At 38.7% G+C, this 20904-nt stretch overlaps 1 protein-coding gene across 1 annotated transcript; it reads right to left on the bottom strand.

Moving 5' to 3' along the window:
- Positions 1–549: 549 nt before the first annotated feature.
- On the bottom strand, positions 550–16264 carry Rap2c (RAP2C, member of RAS oncogene family). Its single transcript, XM_013018155.1, has 4 exons — positions 16085–16264; positions 15044–15935; positions 12219–12537; positions 550–3107 (listed from the first exon to the last, which is right to left on the bottom strand). The coding sequence occupies exons 2-3, from the start codon at positions 15314–15316 to the stop codon at positions 12259–12261; spliced, it is 552 nt and encodes a 183-aa protein (XP_012873609.1). The 5' UTR covers positions 15317–15935; positions 16085–16264; the 3' UTR covers positions 550–3107; positions 12219–12258.
- Positions 16265–20904: the final 4640 nt, after the last annotated feature.

The raw sequence follows: 20904 nt of genomic DNA, 5'->3' as shown, positions 1-20904 counted from the left end.
TGGAAGTGGCACTGTGGCTCAAGTGTAGAGCACTCACTTTGAGCTGAAAAGCTCAGAGACAGCACCCAGGCCCAGAGTTAAAGCCCCATAACCAACCAAAAAAAAATTTAAAAGGCAAAGTACATTGTGTTGAATTTCTTCATTCAGTATTTCAAATATTAATTTAACTGCCCAATATTGTCCATAGTTACCTACATATGGGAAATTTGCAGTGAACACAGCTTTATTTTAGCCCAGTCTGCCTATGAACCAAGTCACATACATTAGTTTTTTAGCCACTATTTATATTTTTTTGCTTTACTTATAAGTTATTCAGTTTGGTTGAATATTACATTTTGAACATATTTCAGTTTTTCCCCACAAGTACCAAAATAGTAACTAAGGAAAAAAAATGAATGAAAATGAATGTTTAATTTCTGCTTAAATATGTGCTGCAATACAGTTACCATTTTGATAAATGAAATGACTTTCAGTTAGCAGAAATACAAGTTAGTAAACCCAGAACAAGAAGCACTATACCAAATAATTAAAGAAATGAGCCTCAGTAAAACAGATGTCTATTTTATTAAAAAAGTTACAAACAGGTGGACTGCAGGGTCGTCTTACAAAATGACAAGAATGAAATCTATTGGAAAAATTTTACTTTTACAAATCTTTATAGGTAATTGTTCAATGTTTGTACTTGTTATTTGAGATTTTTTATCTTTCACGGATAAAGTTACAGTACATTAGATCCATGATTTTATATGCAGAGCCCTACTGCAGTGATTCGAACAACTCCTAAACAGATGCCAGAGTAAAGACAAGACATATATTGTATTTAATATTAATTTATTATCCTAATAAGTAACATGCAATCTATCGAGGAAGCTAAAATAACTTTTGGTCCCTTTTCTTAAAATGTGCTGGAGAAACCACCTTTAAAATCACTTTCCCCTGATTCCTGTAATCCTAAATGAATCCAAGATAAATTTGCTGCTGAGGTCAATGACAATGAACACTATAATAAAGAGAAGGAAGGGAAGTGGAAGAGAGGGGAGAGAAGAGGAAGAGAAGGGAGGGGAGGGAAGGGGAGGAGAGGGGAGGGAAGGGAAGGAGGGAGAGAAGAAATAATATCTATAGAAAAGAAACACTATAAAATCATTAATTTGCCAGAAATTTGTCATCATGAGTTATTTGATTCCTTTAGAATTTTACAAAGCTAATAATGATGAAGCATGACCACTTAACCAACCTACTTTGAAATGAGTGTTTGGTTCTTTAAGTTTCGTATTAAAGTGCAAACTTAAATTCAGGATTCATTTCAAGCAGTTTATAAAAAAGGAACAATGTTTCAATTGTCTGTACCCATACAAGCTCACCATAAAATTCCAAATTAAGAAGAAGAGTTCATTTTGAGGGAATTTAATCAGGAATCAAATGCAACACGATTTAAAAAAAGGAAATCAAAGTTTAATTCATTTCTACTCAATAATTAATGGCCATACGGACCAAGAAATCACATGAATGTAGATATCACTTTATTTAAACATCACACACAATATAAATTTTAAATTGCCACACCCTTCCATAAACCATCACTGCATATATTAGAGCTTTCCTTGACAAAGTTATTGAGCTATTATTATAGATCAAAAGTATAGTTTTGGTTTTCTTGTTTTGCTTTATTTAGAAGCATGTTCAAATGACTAAAGCTGGGCTCCTAAAATCGAGAACTTTGGTGCAGTAGGTGAGCTGCAGTTACTAACTTCTGCAAATTAAAAGCACACAAATAAAACCAAATCAAAAACCAACAACGAAATACTGTCAAACTTACACATGTGAAAAATCACTGCTAGAAAAAGCGCTCGTTGTCATGATACTAAAATTCAACCAAAAGGTTACTCTAAGTTTTCTTTCTGTTTCTCTCTGTTTGTTACTGGTAAAATGTTCAAGTATTCAGATAAAATGTGCTGATTAGGTAAACAACATGGAAGGCAATGGCTATTAGAAAGCACATTTGCAAAAAAATAAAAAACAAAAAATAGCCCAGAGAATTGGTGCTATTCTCCTTCCTGTTACACAGATTTTTGTCTCTTAACTACGAACATGCTTCTTGAGAAATAACTAAAAAGCAATTGTGATAGTGCAAGAAAACATGAGCAGATATTGCTTTAAACTATTATTTGAAAAGACAAATCTTAAGAAGTAGAAAGTGTATATGATTTTATTTGAATTCAATTTTACATGTGCAGAAGCCTACTAGATGTCAATGACAAGCCTGACAGGCAAAGCTGAGCTATCTCTGTTTAGGTATACAATTAATTTACCATGGATACAATATCCCTTTTCAAAGGCCTTGCTAAGTAGGTCATAACTAAAATTAGAACTTCACAGAAAGGAAAATGTTACTGATGCAATTCAATGCTGTAAATGAGATTAACACATGTGAAAACCTGATGGAATCAAATGCTTAACTTCTTCAACTGAATGCCCTACCATCAATTTCCAATAACCTTCAGAACATGTTCATTACAAAAAGACATCACAAACTGCACTTGAAGAAAAGGGATATTCCATCCAGACAGGTAAAATGTGATCTTTAGTTTCTTTTTACAACACTGCCACACGTAAACAAAGTCTCAAAGTATTAACCAACCATTGAAAGGAGAAAGATTTTACAAATAGGATGAAGCTCTGGTACGAGGTAATATACAGAAGTAACCATTTGTTTAAGGCTCATTTTTTTTCTCCATTACAACTTTCTTTTAAAAGGCATTGAGTAGGTAATACTGAGTTTGAGTATTTAATAAATACAAGTTGAGAAATTGATTAAAGAAATCAATTAAAATATTAAAAATTAATCCTTGCATATTAGCCATCAATAAGAACTTAAAAAGCTATAAAAGGACTGATTTGATAAAGAACAGATTTTAAACGTATGGTAAACGTGCGAACAAGCATTCCTGTTGAAGGTCGTTGGATCTTGAAGGCCAAAGACCTTATGCACTTAATTAGATGTATGGCAACATGCTGTAATAGAGACAGGTTTACCAAGGCTCAGTTCTGCAACCCAGGTTGTAAAGTTCTCCAAAGCAGCATCTGTGCAAATTTCCTCTGAGTTTTATCTGCAATGAAAATGAAATGTCATAAAAATGCAGGAATGTATATTATGGCTTTAAGAAAGAACACTAGCAACAGATCTCGATAAACAAAAGTTATAAGAATTAAGGATCTACAGGTGGGATTTCGCTGTGCTCTCAGTCAATAGAAGGAATAAAATAACGTTCCGTGGCCCTGAAGTCTTCACATTTTTCTTTTTTTGTGTGTTGGTCCTCAGGGCCTGGTCATTGTCCATGAGCTTTTTGCTCAAGGATATCACAGGGATACCCCTTTGTATAATTAATATGCACCAAACAATTAGCAGCACAGTAGCAATGCACTATTGAAATATGTCATTATCCAGTTAATTTCTGTAAGATTATTACACTTTATACTTATAAACATGCAATATTTAAAACATTCTGGTTAAATGATCTGGCTTAAATAATCTTATGATATAAAAGTTGTGGCAAGTGGTACTTGTGCTTTCAACTTGATCTCTTGATATTTTAACTGGAAATGGCATTAGAATGAAATGTTTTTGAATTATGAGCTAGCTTGAAAGTAGACTATTTTCCCCCATAGTTTAATTCTCTGGGAATTCTAGGTTATTCAATCAGTCTAGAAACTGAATTTTTACTAGATGCCCTTGTTTGGGCTAGATGCTAGAAAACAGCAGCAGTTCACATTTTCTTCCCTGTCCTGCTCTTTTGTGGACATTGTCCCAATCATATGAACTTTTCCTGTGATAACTACCTCTCAGTCTCTGCTGATAAGATTTCTGCTCTCCCATTTACTCAGGTGGGGGAATGTATCATTAAACACAACGTCCTATAGCTGTGCTGAATCACCACCAACTAGCTGCTAGAAGAATGGAATTACATTTGTTTTTTTAAACCTAGGAGATAAAAAAAGTTATCATGAAGCCAGAAACAAATAAACAAACCCCAACTATGAAAGAATGCCAAGTGAAACCAGTATAAGATCTCTACGAACTCTACCAATGTTTATAAATGAATGGTTTTAATTTCCTTCAACAGCTACACTTCTCTTAGTGATCAAAGAGCCAGAGAATGCTTGATTAGTAGCTCTATCACCAGGACATCTACTTTAAAAAAAATGTTGTTCCACCACTATCGAAATTCTGCCACCTAAATGCAATAGGAAAAAAAATTAAACTTCTTTTAAAAAATTACAGAAACACTCTATGTAATGAAAAGTAAAACTTTTTTGCAAGGTAAATATTAATTAGGAAATGAGTTATTTAAGGTTAAAAAGATCCAGTTTCCTTACCATTAAAACAGTGACAAAAATACTTTCCTTACAAGATTATTCTAAGTATCATATAAGATATTATGTGAAAGTTACAAATGTCAGGTGTCATTTTCATTTCTCAACTCTGTTATGAAATTTCTAAACAGTAGCATTGTGTTGCTAATGTCCAGATTCTCTAATTTTCAGACTAAGGACCTTTATACTTTTAAGCCTAATATAAATTTCTATACCTATTTAATCACATTAGTACTTCATTATATAGATAAAACATTATGAAGACTTCAGTAACTCAGGCTAGATTTTCCTAACATGACAAAATTCTTTACTATAATTGTTTGTTATAAATTTTAACCATTTTCAAGACCAACTCATAAAGAGCTTGAGATTTTCAAATATGGAAGATCTTCAAATATTGAAGAAGTAAAATGTGATGGCTTACTTTTTGCATTCTCTGAGGTCAAATTGAGAAAGTATTTATCTAGAGCTAAAACAAGCAATACAAATGAGTTTACTGTCATCTATATTAAATGAATGGCTGTATACTTATCACTTCTTACCATCCCCAAACCTGGTTAACATTTAGTCCATCCACATTCCTCAAGATCATATGTTCGTGAAACCAAGACATACGGATAAACCCTGAGTCACACAATATTAACAATCATACTTTTAAAACAAAATGTTAATAATGGCCACCTTTCAAAAGAATAATAAATAATAATTCTCTGCAGTACTAAATTCTGAAGCAAAATTTTATGTTAAGTCAAAAGGACAGTGTCTCTCAAGATTAGAAGTTCACAGGATGGAGAACATAAATGTTCTTACTCTACAGTGAGAGTACAATTTTCAGTGTATTAACACTCTCATTCATTTAAAAAGAAAAACATCCCAGAAGCTTTAGAGGCAGCTGGTCAAATTAGTACTTTTTAACTCACATGCTATCACATTAAAACATACTGCACAGATCTAACTTGCTGTTTTCAAGATAGGATATAGTTATCTCTGTCTTTGTTCTTTTAAGTTTCTAGTAAGATACCATATAAATCTAAACTCTGGATGCTTATCCTCAAGCTGCTGCTTAATGGTCTTGTTTCACTTTTTATATTTTTCTAATAAAAATTATGAGTACAAAATTAAACCAAATAATAGTCCAAACCTCCTCTAAGTAAATCATGAAACAGAGTCCCTAGAGTTGAATAAACTGGTACAGAATTAAAACAACAAAGATCATTATTTGCCAGCCTGAAGAAACAGATTCTTGATTCATGACTAACACATCATTTCAAGAGGCAGAAGAATGTATGGGACTTAAACAAACGCTCCTGAAAGGCTTAGCAGTTTGTGAATGTCTTTTTAGCTTAACTGGATTTATCATTCAGTGGTGTTCATTAGTATTATTTCTCTCTCTTTATAGTGATTTAAATGAGCAATCAGTCACCTTTTTTATTTTACACATATATTCTGAGGATTTGACTAAAGGAATTTTTAAAAATTTAAAAAAATTAACTTCCCTATACATTTTTACATGGTATTGCATGTCCAAGTTAAATATTAGCTGTATTAGTAAAAACATAGGATTTCTGTTATACGACAGAAGTTAAGTTTTTAAAAATATATATATTGTTTCTTTTTCTTGACTAGCATGAGAGTCATGTAGCTTTTGGGGAGTGGAATAGGAAAATTAAGTCACTGAAAGTGCTCACTCTCATCGGAAAGCAAAAACAGAAAGCAAAAGCTAAACTTGTATTACAGATACCTTGAATGGAAGTGGAACTATGTATACTTGAAGGGAAACATGTATACTGTATTACATGGTGAAGCCATAATCGAAGGGAAGGAATTAGCTATTTTTCTTATGTCCTAGGCCTAAAATCTCCAAAAGCTGAAATGAACAAAGTAAATTCAATTTTGGGATCTCAAACTGTGTGACAAGAATCTATAATAATAAACAGAGATGTGCGTTCAATGATTCCAATTCAAGTGGCCAACTTTGAGTCAGGCCAGGTAGGGCTTTGCTCTAGACTCTAAACTGCACGTTTCCAGTGTGATATTTCCAATACTGTAGCTAATCAAAGGAATTTGGGAGTCTGGTCTTAGCTGGCTAAGTTTTTCCAACAACTGACAAGACTTGAATTCTTGTTAGTTGCATTATCTACTTAATTGTTGAATTCCACTGAGAAGTAATCCCACAAGGAGAATTGTTGCTTGTTGCATGGCTAGAACGCTTTCTCAGTGGCAATTCTCCAATTCCATGATGTGGTTTTTGTTAATTTTACTGATGGTTCACTTTAATCCAGAGGTAATGGAGTAAAACTAAATAGCTCATATGCATTTCAATCTGCAATAAAAGTCTAATCTTGAGTTTAGAAGGAAGTAATTAAGGAGGGAACATTCTAATCACTGGATAACTCCATACCCAGAGTGAGTCTAACCAGGCACCCATGCATTACCAATACTTTTGAACTGGAAACCTGGGAGGAGAGCTATCAGTGGAGATCAGGGAAAATTAGGGATGACAGAGGACAAAAGCAGCTCTGTTCATCCCCATCCCCAGTTCCAGAGTAGGTCTTCATGGTACACATTATTCCAAAGCATGCTTTCCTCCCCACCCCCACCCCATTCAATCCTTTGCTTTACTTTGACTCATATGAACTAGCTGGAAGATAAACATTTTAAATAAGCCATTTTCCCCACTCAAAAGAGACCTACCCAGCTGGGTGCCAGTGACAACCATCTGTAATCCTAGCTGTTCAAGAGGCTGAGATCTGAGGTTGAAGGTTCAAACCCAACCCAGTTAGGAGAGTCTATGAGGCTCATCTCCAATTAACCAGCACAGCCAGAGCTGTGGCTTGACTGACAGAACACAAGCCTTGAGTGAAAAAGCTAAGGGTAGTACTCAGGCCTTGAGTTCAAGCCCCAGTACTGGCAGCAAAAAAAAAAGTGTCATGTAAATAGGGCAGTAGAAAAGAAAGGAAGCAAGCACCTAACAAAACTAACTTCTGCAAAAGAATTCTGCCCTAGTGTTCTACTGATATAATTAATATTTAACTCAGATACTAAAACAAAGTACACATTGTGATTTCATCTTCAGGATTTTCCCTTCACATTTGCTGAACTTCCAAAATGTCATACTGAGTAAAAATTTTTGAGAAAATATCAGAAACTTCTGATTGTTTTTTACTAAAAAATCCTAAAAATGCTAATCAATTCACTGTGTTTAGAAATAGTTAAGTCCAGCTATACTAAAATGACATTCATAGATGGCTCAGCTTTTCAGGAGCCTTTGTTAACATCCAGGGCATTCTGCTACCACGTGAAATGATGTGCTAGTCGAGAATCAAGAATCTCCCTTTTTCTTCAAGCTTACATATATAATGAACTGAGGCTGACATAAATAATGATCTTTGTTCTTCTCAGTTTGCATCCTGGTGTTTGGTACTCTTATGCACCATTTACTCGGGAGAACCCACTCCAGAATATATGGATTAAAATAAAAGTTTCCAGGCAACCTTCAAACTGCAGTGAAGAATACCTTCCCCACCCTCACTTTTTTCCTTTATAGTAGTCACCAATAGTGTACTAATCTGTAGAAATTCTTCAAAATTATCTTTTAAAAATTCTATTTGCCAGCTGGGCCTGGAGGCAAATGCCTGTAATCCTAGCTACTCAAGAGGCTGAGATCTCTGGATTGTGGTTCGAAGCCAGCTGGGGCAGGAAAGTCAGTGAGACTCTTTTTTTATTTTTTTCTTATTGTGAAAATACCGTATAAAGGGGTTACAATTACATGGGCAAGATAATGAGTGCATTTCTTATCAAGCATTGTTGCCTCCTCCTTTGTTTCCCCTTCCCATCCCTTCCCATCTCCCCCACCCTCCACCTCCTATCCCCACCCCTGCCAAAGTTGTAAAGTTCGTTTTTCAACATGACTTGTGCATCTCATTGTTGCAATGGGTCCATCTGTAACCCTATTTAAACGATTTGTTTTTTCCCTTCCCCTCCACAAATTATACCAACATCAAATACAGTGAAAGCGTGAGACTCTTATCTCCAATCAATCACAAAAAAGCCAAAAGTGTAGCTGTGGCTCAAGTAGTAGAGTGTTAGCCTTGTGCAAAAAAAAGCTCAGGGACAGTGCCCAGGACCTGAGTTCAAGCCTCAGGACAAGCATGTAGACAGACAGACAGACAGACAGACACAGACACAGACACAGACACACACACAGACACACACACAGACACACACACACACACATACACACACACACACAAAAGGTATATACCACACTTATCATATAACATTTCAGGGACAATTTTATTGTACTTCCCCTTTCCTTTCAGTAAATGAATGGTTAATTTTTGGATATTGCTATGACCCTTTTCTGAATTTATTCTGCTCAGATATAACTATCTTCCATCTCCTCAAACCATACCCATTCTTCACAGGTCAACTCTGCTTCTCAGATCCTAACTTAGTGACTCCTAAGAAGGGGTGATTCCACCCCCAGAGAACAATGAGCAATTTCTAGAGATAATCTTAGTTGTCACATGTTGAGTGAAGGCAAGGAAAATACTATCTATATCAAACAGACACAAGCCAAAGATGCTGGTAAACACCTGACAATGTGCAGGACATCACCAAAGTAAAAGCCCAGAATACTGAGAAACTCTGCTGTCTTCTGATAGAGTAACCAGAAACAAAAAACAGCTACAATGCTGATCTAGGTTTCCATTACACTCTTGCTGCACAGTAAAAAAAGTCCTTTAAAAGCAATTGGTGGTAGCTCTCCAGGACAGTAAAGAAATTAGGATGGCTGAGCCCTGGTAGCTCATATATAATCCTAGCTAGTAAGGAGGCTGAGATCTGAAAATTACAGTTCGATACCAGCCCAGGAAGAAAAGTCTGTGTTGCTTATTGCCAGTCAAACAACAAAAAGCTGGAAATGTAGAGCACTATCATTGCTGGGGGGGAAAAAAACCCAAAACCAAAAACTCTAATGGAGAGCACCCTGGTCCTGAGGTTAAGCCTCAGTCCCCCCACACAAAAAAAAACGGAAAAAAGGAAAAAGAAAAATCAAGATGAGGACTGTGTATCAAGAATGTAACCAGGCTTCCCATTTTCCCCTAAAGTGACTACCAACGTGGAGGGTAAATGGTGAGGAAACATTCGTGGGAGCTATACAGTTAAGCAGATATTGGGCAAGAGACTGGTGACCCAAATTAAAAGGTGTTAAGAAATAAATGTTAAGAAGTATCAGGAGTGACTCTTAACAGCATTAGTAGATATTCTCTCTCAGTTAATCCCAACCAATAGGCATCCACAATCACCATCATTCTGTCTTCTATACTATTGTTTCTAACGAAGACCAGATCCTTTTCTACACATATAGGATGAACAACTCTCAAACTAAGTTTACTTGTCAAAGTATGAACTTAATCTAGGTTGGGGACTGACAAACTTCACAGTTTCATGACTCACAAACTACAGGATTCAAAATTCATCACCTGTTTTTTAGATTAATTGTAAACAAGGACAAACCCACAGTTTCCCATCCTCAGATTAGATTGTCACACATAGCAGTTCAATCCCAGTTGATGTCAGGGAAAAAAAAAAAACCCTGCAGTAACAGGTATATTGTTTTAAAAAGTGTTGCTCAGAGAGGTCCCTTTAATATCTTCAGAAATTCAGCTGATTATATATCCTCTATTTCAACATATTCTGCATACACAAATTCAATTAGAAGTCTGTCCAAAGAACTTGAACCATTAGTATAAAAATGAATACATAAAAATGAATAATATTAATAGAATCAATAATAATTTGATTTTCAGTATGTTAATCCATATGAAATGTATACATAATTGGCCACAGGATTTTTTTAATCTATGTAGGCATCCCTATAGTTATACAGACAGAATTTAAAGTATCAAATCAAAAAAAATCATGAAAAAAATAAACTCAAATAATTAAGAATAAAAAAGGCTTAAATAGCTTCTTTTTTTTTTTTATAACATCATTTAGACTGAAAGTTGGTCCTCTGTATGTATGAGACTAACCATGCATCACCTCCTATAGTTGTCTACATTTCTGCTGGAGGGGAAGACTCAGAACATTTTGCAGTATTTGTTTAATTTTCTTGTAAGATGATAAAACTAAAAACATATAGACTCGTGGTTAAAGTATCAGAGAAATAAAGCAGAATGGTAAAGATGCAATCACTACACGAACTTGTCCAAGCTTGCAGCTGGCAGACAACTTAAAGAGATTATGGAGACAACATATTCAAGTCATCTAAATAATAAGCCTGTCCCTTCTCCAAACATCTATACTGTAAGGACAACACTATCAATGAAACATAAGCTGCAAAAAAAAAAAAAAAACCACACAAAACACCCACATAAGCTTGGCTATAGTGCGACCAGTGATTTTGTAAGTTAACAGTTGCAGCTACATGTAAGAAAATAGATGTGTTTTCATTATATGCTGCTATGCTAAAGGCTGATGAATGAAAGCATTTTGAATAGTGCTGTGTTGTCATCCTTCATTTTCGGAGATGACACTACCTGACAGGAGACCTTGTCTGAAAAGATAAATTAGGGACCGTTTGTCATTTCTCCAGGGAACACATATGAAGCCAAACCTTTGATTAGGAATCATCACGGCGATCTGAAATGCCTGTTGCCATTTGCAACAACTGCTTCCTAGACTGGAGGTCAGCCTTGGCTTAGAAAGATCAATTTCTTTCCTGATATTGTCAGGCTACTGTGGCATTTGCTGTGGTTTCTCAGTCATCCACAATATTGGTTGGTTTATCTTATTATCTAAGTGTTACTGCCTCAGTGAGACTATTCACTCAATTATAGTCAAGCTCAAAAGATCATAATACGAATAAGCTTATCTCATTTTAAATGCTCAGCAAGTTTTACATCACCTTGCTTTTGCATAGACCTCCTCCATTGGGGGGGAGGGGGAACAAACTTATCACTGAACTCAATGAAAGGTTTGAAAATCTGATTATTACAGTTCAAAACCAGTACCCACAGTAAGAGAATGAGATTCTTATCTCCAATTAATCACCAAAAAGCCAGAAGGAGAGCTGTATTTCAAGTGACAGAGCACTAGCCCTGAGCAAAACTGCCTGGGGACAGTGCCCCAGACCCTGGGTTCAAATCCCAGGACAGGCAGCCCAAAACCAACAAACATGTTTCCAGTGCTTAAGATGGTTTCTCCTAATATTTCACAGATTATTAAACCAGATGCTTATTAGATCCATAAATTCATAATGAAGTCAAGGTACACTCTGGCCTTATAATTTGTTATTCCGGGGATCACTTCAGTCTCTCAAGCACAATGCCCAGGTAAACTTGATTAAATAATCATCCTGTTAAATCAAGCACTTCCATGATTAGTAAATTGCTTTTTTTCAATTGTAGCAACACCCTTGCCCAGGTCACAAAACCATAGAAGGATAAAAAGTATCATAAAATTAATCACCTTGTGAATTTATTTTCAGCTGCTCTCCTGTGCATTTTAGATACTATGATTTGAAAAACATGAGAAAGGCCTATTATACTTTGACTCACCCCAAAACATGTTTTCAATAAAGAATGTAAGGAAGAGTAAGTCATTTTGAAAATGCCTCAATTGTGGTGATGGGTATTCAATTTCTTACCTCTGTTCTGCTTATCCGCACTATTTTTTTTCATTCGCATTAAATGTTAATGATATATGCTAAAGAAAATATTATTTAAAAAATAAAGACATTTAAGATTGTGTTATATGTACTAGGATTAACCAGATTTTTGTTATGCTTGATTAGAAACCAACCACCACCTCTGGCTCATGCATTTCCACCAATAACTAACCTGCTCGGTATGGCCATGATTGAGGTTATCTTTTTTCTTTTTACTGGACAACACAAGTTGTACAACACTGATCTTGCTTCTCGGGCAGGGAGGAATAGTTCATTTGTCTGACGATCTCAGCAAAAAGTTCATCCACCATTGATTTACTTTTTGCCGATGTTTCCATGAAAGGACAGCCCCATTCTTGAGCCAGAGCTCTGCCTTCTGAAGACATAACCTCTCTCTCTGGTTCCAGATCCACTTTGTTTCCTACTAGGATTAGTGGGACTTTTTCATATCTCTTCACTCTGACAATCTGATCTCTCATCGGCTTGATATCCTATTCAAACAATCACAAAGACAAAGAAAAAAATTATGTCTGCATGACTATAGCAGAAGGATTCAAATATCACCAAAAGGCATACTTCACTGAGTATATAAAGCTAAATCCAAAATAAAACTACACATCAAAATAATTTTTTCAACATCTTTCTTTCATTTAATTAGGAATTAAGAGAATCTTCCACAGGCTCTATCTTCTAACTTTTTCAGAAACACAAAACGCATATTGAACACTAACCTCTGAAACCGAGCCTGAACTGACTAAAAAAAAAAATGAAGTTCCAAAATATGATTACCATTTGTATAAAGGATGTTTGGCCCTCTTTCTAAACCTGCCTGTTTCTGTCATCACCCTTTATGACACCTGTTACACGGAGCACGATTGCAGCATCTCTGCATTCCCAGTCATTTAGCAAGAGGACTTTGAGAGAAAGTGTTTTATGTAGGGAAGAGAAATGATTTGCAATACATAGAAGGCCAGCTTTAAAAATAAATGTATGCAAACATTTCATTTTTAATAGACTATTATGCCCTTAGACTAGTATAATCTAACACCTTAAAATACATTTCAATAAATTAGAAGCTATTATAACAGAAACTATTATAACAGTGAGCACCTCCTGGGAAGGACAATGCAGTGGGGGGGGGGTAGGTCTTGCTGGGAAGAAGTGATTTGACTAGGTTTGCTTTTCCTAACAAATTCCCCCCTCCCTGCATGTATTGGGGAACCCCCACACACACATACGCTTGTATTGGGGAAGATAATTAAAATTAATTACAAAAGTTAAGATCCTTAACAATTCTTCAGTAGCATCAATTTGGGGAGGGGAAAAGCATCAATATGTGACAACATTACAGATCTCATGGTAGCTTTATAAGATTTTTTTAATGATTTTTATAACTTAAAAGATTTTATAATGAAAATGTGTGTTTAGTTTGAGTTGTTACAGTAAACAGCATATTTGGAATGGCGCCAAAGGAAAAACAAGCAACCATAAAAAATTCATAAAAATACACAGTAACTTGATATTTGCAACAATTTGTTTTGGTCCCTTATCACTTCAGTTTTCTAAGTTAAGCTTTTTTTTCTTCTGTTGTCCTTCTAGAAAGCAAATTTCAGCTGAGAATCTCAACTTAAGGCATCTGTGCTCAAAAGACTTGAAATCTTGATTGAATTAGTGGCACAGTTTTATACTTCCTATTTATGTCTCTATGAGAAGTAGATATAATGGAAGCACCCTTCAAAAGACTCATACCCTCAAGAGTGTGGTAACAAAGTAACACATCTCCCAAGGATCCTTTAGACAGAAAATGCTACCTTTAGAGAACACTTTTATGGTAGTTTTTGATTGAAATTTAAAGCTACATAAAACAAACTATAGTTTGGTCTCAATAGCTTTTGACTAATTCACTGTGATCTGATCTTTAAAAATATCCTTGAAGCAGCCACACAAGATTCCTGGAAAAATTCACAATGGTAGTTTAACTCAAAATACTAAAGAATGTGAAATTAGCACCTTGCACAGAGTAAAGTACTTAAGGTTTTTAAAGTAAGCAACATGAAGTGCATACCTTTAAATGTAGAAAAAAAATGTCCATTTCCTAAATCAATGGAGGTCAATATAATGGGTCAATATGAGGTCATTTATTTTCAAGGAATAAATAGCAACATTTATTACATCTCTTAAAATAACATTAAACCTTTCTGTTTCCCGGTGAAGGACAAGACAGACTTTCCTAAGAAACTGGACTGAGTCCAGTTTGGCTATCCTGCAAGGGTAAGAAATCTGCACTTGTTCTGTGTTTCCAGACCCACATCTTTCCTATAAATATAATCTATGATGCATATTTGGTGTCATATACAAATCGGATCAAACGGCAGAAAAGGAGAGTCTTGATTTTTGTTGGTTATTAATCTGAGGTAAGAGTCAGTGAGTAAACTTCCCCTAAGGACAGAAAATGCCTAGAAGGCTGGTCTTGAGTTCTTCATCTTCCACTAAGATTTATGATTCTAGTTGAGAAAGTTCGAAGTGAGCAGAGAGAGGAGAAGGAGGGAAAACAGACACAGACAAGTCTTATCTATCCCAGAGATAATGGGCTCCAAATAATTTTCCTTTCAAAATGGTCCTTTTACCCCGAGATTATCGGTTAAATGTTGTTTCGTCCCGCAGGTTAATCAATACTTGTTGAATTGAACAAACAACGTCAGAAGGTTATTTTTACAGGCTACAACACATGGAGACCCACTTATTTCATTTTTCACTTCTCCTTCAAACAAATCAACAAAAATAACCTTTAGGATGTTTGTTGACGCCTGCTACTTTAGTATACTCTCTACAGAAATAACCCAATAGTTTTCCGTGCCTGGACTAACCTCAAAAATGTGCCCTGTGTAACTTTCAAAAAGCAAAACACAGTCATTAACACACGCATAGGGGCAAATCAGAAGTCCACAGGGGATTTACCACAGAGAGCCCATGTAACAAATTACAAGAGTTGGTTACCTGAAAAGACTGTTGATTCACCAGACTATACACCAGGATGAAGCCTTGGCCGTTTTTGATGTAGAGATCTCTCATGGAGGCAAACTGCTCGGTGCCTGCAGTGTCCAGAATTTCCAGCACGGATGGGGAAGAGTCCACTTCGATCTCTTTGCGGTAGAAATCTTCAATGGTCGGGTCATATTTCTCAATGAAAGTCCCAGTGACAAACTGCACCGTGAGGGCAGATTTGCCAACCCCTCCGCTCCCTAACACCACTACCTTGTACTCCCTCATGAGTCTCACCTTCACCAACTGCTACCAGATGGGGGGAAAAATAGCACCCCGCTAGCTGCGCTGCGGCTAGGCGAGGCGGAAGGTGGGCGGAAATCTGTGAGCTGGGGAGAGGAGTGCAGAGCCGCGAGGGCCCAGCCAGCGAGCAAAGAGCCGTGAGCAGCGAGCCAGCCCGAGCAGCGGAGAAGAAGAGGAAGTTGCGGGAGGGGGAGGGGAGAGAGCCAAGTGTCGGGTGGGTGGGGATGGGATGGTAATGCCCTTCCTATAGGAACTGAAGCCCAGGCAGGGGGCGTGGGGAGGAGGGCGAGCCCAGAAGGCGATGGAGGGAGGGGAGGGGACACCAGACACGCAGCGTGCCCCCAGGAGGAACAGGATGGGGGAGGGAGGTTCAAGGAGGAGGGTGGAACTTGGGGCCAGGGGGCCCAGGGTTCGCGGAAACCAAGGCCACTGGCTGCCTGGCACCGTCCCCCGCCCTTTCACACAAAGGGGCCCAGGGACCCCCCGCTTCGTGCAAGCAAGCAAGAGCGCCGCCCAGCCAGTCCAGGCCTGCAGGCTCAGCTTGCAGTCACTGTCTTCCGGATGGCTCGGTGTGATCCCCGGCTCCTGCCGGGGGTCGATCGGCCTGTACAGGGATGGGGAGGGCGGAGTGAGAGAGGCGCATAGTCCTTTGCCTGACCCCACCACCACCACCACCACCACTACCGTCAAGCGGCTCTGGCTGCCGCCCCCAGCCGCCACTCAAGCTGGGCTACTACCGCCACCGCTGCTTACCCTGCTGTCTGCACCCGCCCGGCCGCCCAAGAGACTCAGTCACGCCAAGGCCATGGCCACCCTCGCTCCTGCGTCTTTTAGAGCTGCCCCAGTCCGACTGTAGGCCCAGAGGAAAGGGGCGGGGGGGGGGCCGACCGGCGGAGGCCGCAGGGACTCCAGACTAAGCCACTTCTTTTTTTTCCTCCCCCCTTCCCCCCCCCACCCCAGCATACACCCGGAAGGGTTTCCCTGACACACTGGCTGAGGTGCCCCAGTTCCCTGAGACTGGACACGATCACTTCCGGTGGGGAAAGTCCCACCTCTTCGGAGCGAGCCGGGTGGCGCTAGGGGCCGCGCCCTGCTGAGCGAGCTTGGCGGCCCAGCTACATTTGGACCCAGATTGGGGCCTTAGGGAAGGGGCCCTTCGGAGAGACGCTCCACCTTCCCTGCGTTCCCGCCAGCGCAGCTGTGGCTCGCTCTCTCAGCTCTAAACGCGCTGAAGCCCCTCCGCCTCTCCGTGTCTAAAAGCTCAGTCTCAGTACTTGATCTGCTCCTTGACTCGCTAAGAATCGAATAACCCGGAATCTAGCAAACATCCCAGGATAAGAAATTGCAGGAAAAATGAAAGCGCTTAAGAACTGTAATCTCATCCCCGATAGTTCTTCCACTTGATATTGTTCTAAGGAATGCATTCAAACTACAGAACTTAGATTTGGTTTTGGCTCTGATTTCGGACGTGGTGTGTTTTACTTAACCATGCCTTGACGATTAAACACACTGTACTTCATCAACAGGCACATCTGCTTCACCTTGACCCAGCAAATACCAAAGTATTTCAAGAAAGAAAGAAAGGAAAGAAAGAAAGAAATCTCCCAAGACTCAAAAACAACAGTCTTAGAACTAGGCTTTATGGTACTGTACTTTATTCAGTTTTTCCCTATTCCATCCGAAGCACCACAGAGCAGAAAAAGTAACCAATACTCAGTGAATAGTACATTGTAAATAGTTTAGCCTTGCAGACTAATTTTTGGATGTCAGAGTAGGGGTGCATTCAGAGATTCTACTTGCTAGGCAGGCTGTCTAACCCCGTCAGCCTCATTCCCAGGCATGCGGAGGAATTTCATTTAATCTCTCATTATCTACATGGATAACAATTTGCAGGGCTGGCTCTCTTACTTTCAAGTTTAGTTTTAAAGGCCAGCTTTCATAGCCATTGAAATCCAAAAGCAAATATTAACTCTAGTGTTCAAGTTCTTAAGTTTCTATTTCTAGATCAAATTGTTACCGTTACTTAGACTTTCTATTTGTAAATTTGGTGTCACATCCACAGGGCCTCAAGGCCAGAAGCTTTGACTATTTTAGGCATTTCACTCCCATTTTCACTTACTCACACCTAGAACTTGATTCAATAGCCAGCCTAAACTGATACCCAAGGGCCCTTGCTTGCAAACCTTTAACAGCCAAACAATGAGCAGATTAAGTCAGTCCCTAATCCATGTTTCTTACACTTTAAAACAGAGGAGGATCCCTTGAGTGTAAATACCAACGACCCTTCTCAACATTCCCCAATGCCACTTACAGTATACAAAGCCCAGTTTAGTTCAATTTCTGATCGCCTTAAAGCTAGTGCAATCTCTCCAGTGGACTCCCCAGCTCTAGCTAGCTAGCCTGGGTCCTGCCTGGTATCTGGGGCACTGCCCTCTACTGGAAGGCAGATTTTCCCCATAGGTCACAGCTCTTTCCACAGGGGCCGCAGCCTGATTTAGAGCTCTGCTGCTCATCTCCCTATCTGGCTGTCTCTAGACTGACTGGCAGAATCCATGATCCTCCCTCAGCCATGCTTGTAACCAAGCCTGCACATTCCTCTGATCGAGATAGCATTGGTTGAGCAATCTTAACAAGTCTCTACCCTTCTACTAAACTGTCATAAGAGTTCCCTGTGGGCAGCTCTAGTATCTCTCAGTGTGTTGGCCATTTCTTGGAGTGAATTCTTTGTTTTTCTACACAGTGAAATATTCCTGCCCTTAGTACAAAATCCTATTGACCCAATCTCACCAATAACATGGGGACAAATGTCATACTGACTCTAAAGATCCTCTCTAAACTTTCTCAAGAAGGGTATTTATTCTTGGGTGCCAGTGGTTAATACCTGTAATCCTAGCAATTCAGGGTAAGATCTGAGGATCAAGGTTCAAGGCCAACCTGTGCAGGAAAGTCCACGAAACCCTTATCTCCAATTAACTACCAAACAACCAAAAGGGGAGCTGTGGCTCATGTGGTAGAGCTCCAGCCTTGAGCCAAAAAGCTGAGGGACAGCGCCGAGACCACGAGTCAAAGTCCTTGGGTAGGCACACTTGTGCATGTACACGTGCACACGCACACATCCACGCAAGTGTTTGTTACAGCTGTTATTTAAGAAAGCAAAGACTTGGAAGTAACTTAAATTCCAATGTAGTCTAATCATTTTTTACTTAGTTCCATTTTCACATATGTACACTGACAATTATGAATATAGTCACCCATGATTTCTCTCTCCACTCATCCTCTCCCTTTCTTTTAACTCCCACCATCTCAGAAAAGACATATGTAACTAGTATTTTGAAAGGAAGAATAAAACAAAGTTGTTCATCATCATTTCATCAAATCTCCCTACTATCTGGGGACAGGCCTATCTAATTCTAAAAAGTCCTTCCTTCTGCCTGTCTGCCTTCCTAACATCGCTATACTTAGAAAGCATTTCTCATACATTGTCTCATTAGGTCCCAGTTGTTTGCTAGTATTTGCGAGGAAATCTAAAGATGAATTAGCAGAGAATGGTCTGGCAGTCAAGAATAAGACTCTGAAATGCAGCACAAGATAGTTACATGGCAGTGTCCCAGCCTTGTAGATGGGCAACTTCAATTAACTGATTTTGCTGGTTTAAGCCTCTAAATCCTCACCTATAAAAGGGAGGGAAGAATTTAACCCGATAATGTAATGAGGTATTATAGGTAAGATGCTTAGCAAAGTCCTCTTGCACATTATGCATTCTCAACACATGCTAGCTGTTTTATTTTTTTTTAATTCCTGAAATGCTATAAGTTAAAAAAAATAGAGAACAGGGCTGGGAAGGTGGCTCAGTGGTAGAGCGCTTGCCTTGCATGCATGAGGCCCTGAGTTCGATTCCTCAGCACCACATAAGCAAAATGAAAAAAGCCGGAAGTGGCGCTGTGGCTCAAGTGGTAGAGCGCTAGCCTTGAGCTGAAGAGCTGAGGGACAGCACCCAGGCGCAGAGTTCAGGCCCCACGACCGGACCAAAAAAAAATAGAGAACATGGTTGGGGGGGTGACAATTTTTTTTAAGTCCCATCATTTCCATGTGGCACAAAAATAAGTATCTATTGTTACAATTTTTTTGTATTTTCTTTCAAGAAAAAATTGATAAAATATATCAATATGCTATCTATGTGTGTATATATATACAAAGTTATTACAAAATAACCAGGCTATACACACTCTTCTCTAACTTGTTTTTCTTTCTGTCAGTATTTAGCTGTAAATTTCCAGTTCAATAACCAAAAAAATGGTACTGCATTTAAATTTCTTCTGGAAAGCACTGCCAAATTGTCCTTCAGCATAATCACACCAGTGCACATTCCTACCACTGCTGTATGACCATATCACTTTCTTTATAACCTCACCCTTGGTATTACTAATTTTAGCATTTTATTGCTATTCTTGCTTGCTTTAGAGTATTTGTAGGACTGAAAAATGCAGGGTAGGGTTCTAGAAGGAATTTTGGCCTCAGAGTCAGACTGCCCTTTTCCAGTGTCGCCTCCTTTCCTTCATATCTAAAGTTAGGCACAATAACACCGTCTCACTCATAGAAGAATAAGTGAGACAACTCAGTCAAAGTATCTAATCTTCTAAACACTAAGTGCTCAGTAAATGGAAACTTCTCAAATCATAGTTTTCCATTCCCAAGGCTAAAAGATGGATGGGGAAGAAATTTCAGGATATAAACTATGTGTGAAATATTGAGATTACAGGTACATATTCTGAGTTTACATAATTATCTTGGCACGATTTAAAAGCCCCATACAGGCCAGGTACCATATAGTATCTCAGCCTGTAGTCCTAGCTACACAGGAGGCTAAGATCTGATGATTGTGATTGCAAGCCAGCCTAGACAGGAAAGTTTAGGAGACTCTCACCTCCAATTAACTAAGAAAAAGCCAGAAATGGAGCTCAAGTGATAGAGCATAGGCTTCAGCAAAAAAGCTCAAGGACAGTGCTTAGGCCCTGAGATCAGGCCCCATGACCCCCATGCATGTGTGTGCGCGCGCGCACGCACACACACACACACACACACACACACACACACATCCTAGACATTTTTCTTTAGGCAACAGTTGTGCTCTTTGCAGTCTTCCCTTCCTCCTTTCCAGTCTGTGTTTTTTTAAGTTGCAATTCTTGGAGCCATTAACCAGCCTGAGTAATTGGCTCTTACTTCCATTATAGCCTTTTAGGCCCAAGCAAAAAAAGCCAAGCCTTGTTCAATCCAGGCCCCAAGTCCTTCTTATTTTGTTGCCCTAAATTGCCCTTCAGTTACCATTACACTTGAGTGTCTTCAATCTTTCTTTACAAACATCTTCTGAAGGTTGCTCTTTTCTAATTTCACTGGTTTAGGAGCCCCTAATGATAACCCTTAGATTGCCTGCATTCTTTCTGTGTCCATCTCAACCTAGCTTTCAACTACTGCTGCAAGCTATACCAATTACTGGTATTTCTGCATTGCAGGCTACCCTTGAAGGATTCAGTCTGGCCTTATTCCCCAGGGTCAAGCAAAGCGCCAGGTGTGTG

Source organism: Dipodomys ordii, unplaced genomic scaffold (assembly GCF_000151885.1).
Source record: "Dipodomys ordii isolate 6190 unplaced genomic scaffold, Dord_2.0 Scaffold38, whole genome shotgun sequence".
Taxonomy (NCBI): domain Eukaryota; kingdom Metazoa; phylum Chordata; class Mammalia; order Rodentia; family Heteromyidae; genus Dipodomys; species Dipodomys ordii.
This window is presented reverse-complemented; position numbering and strand designations above follow the sequence as displayed.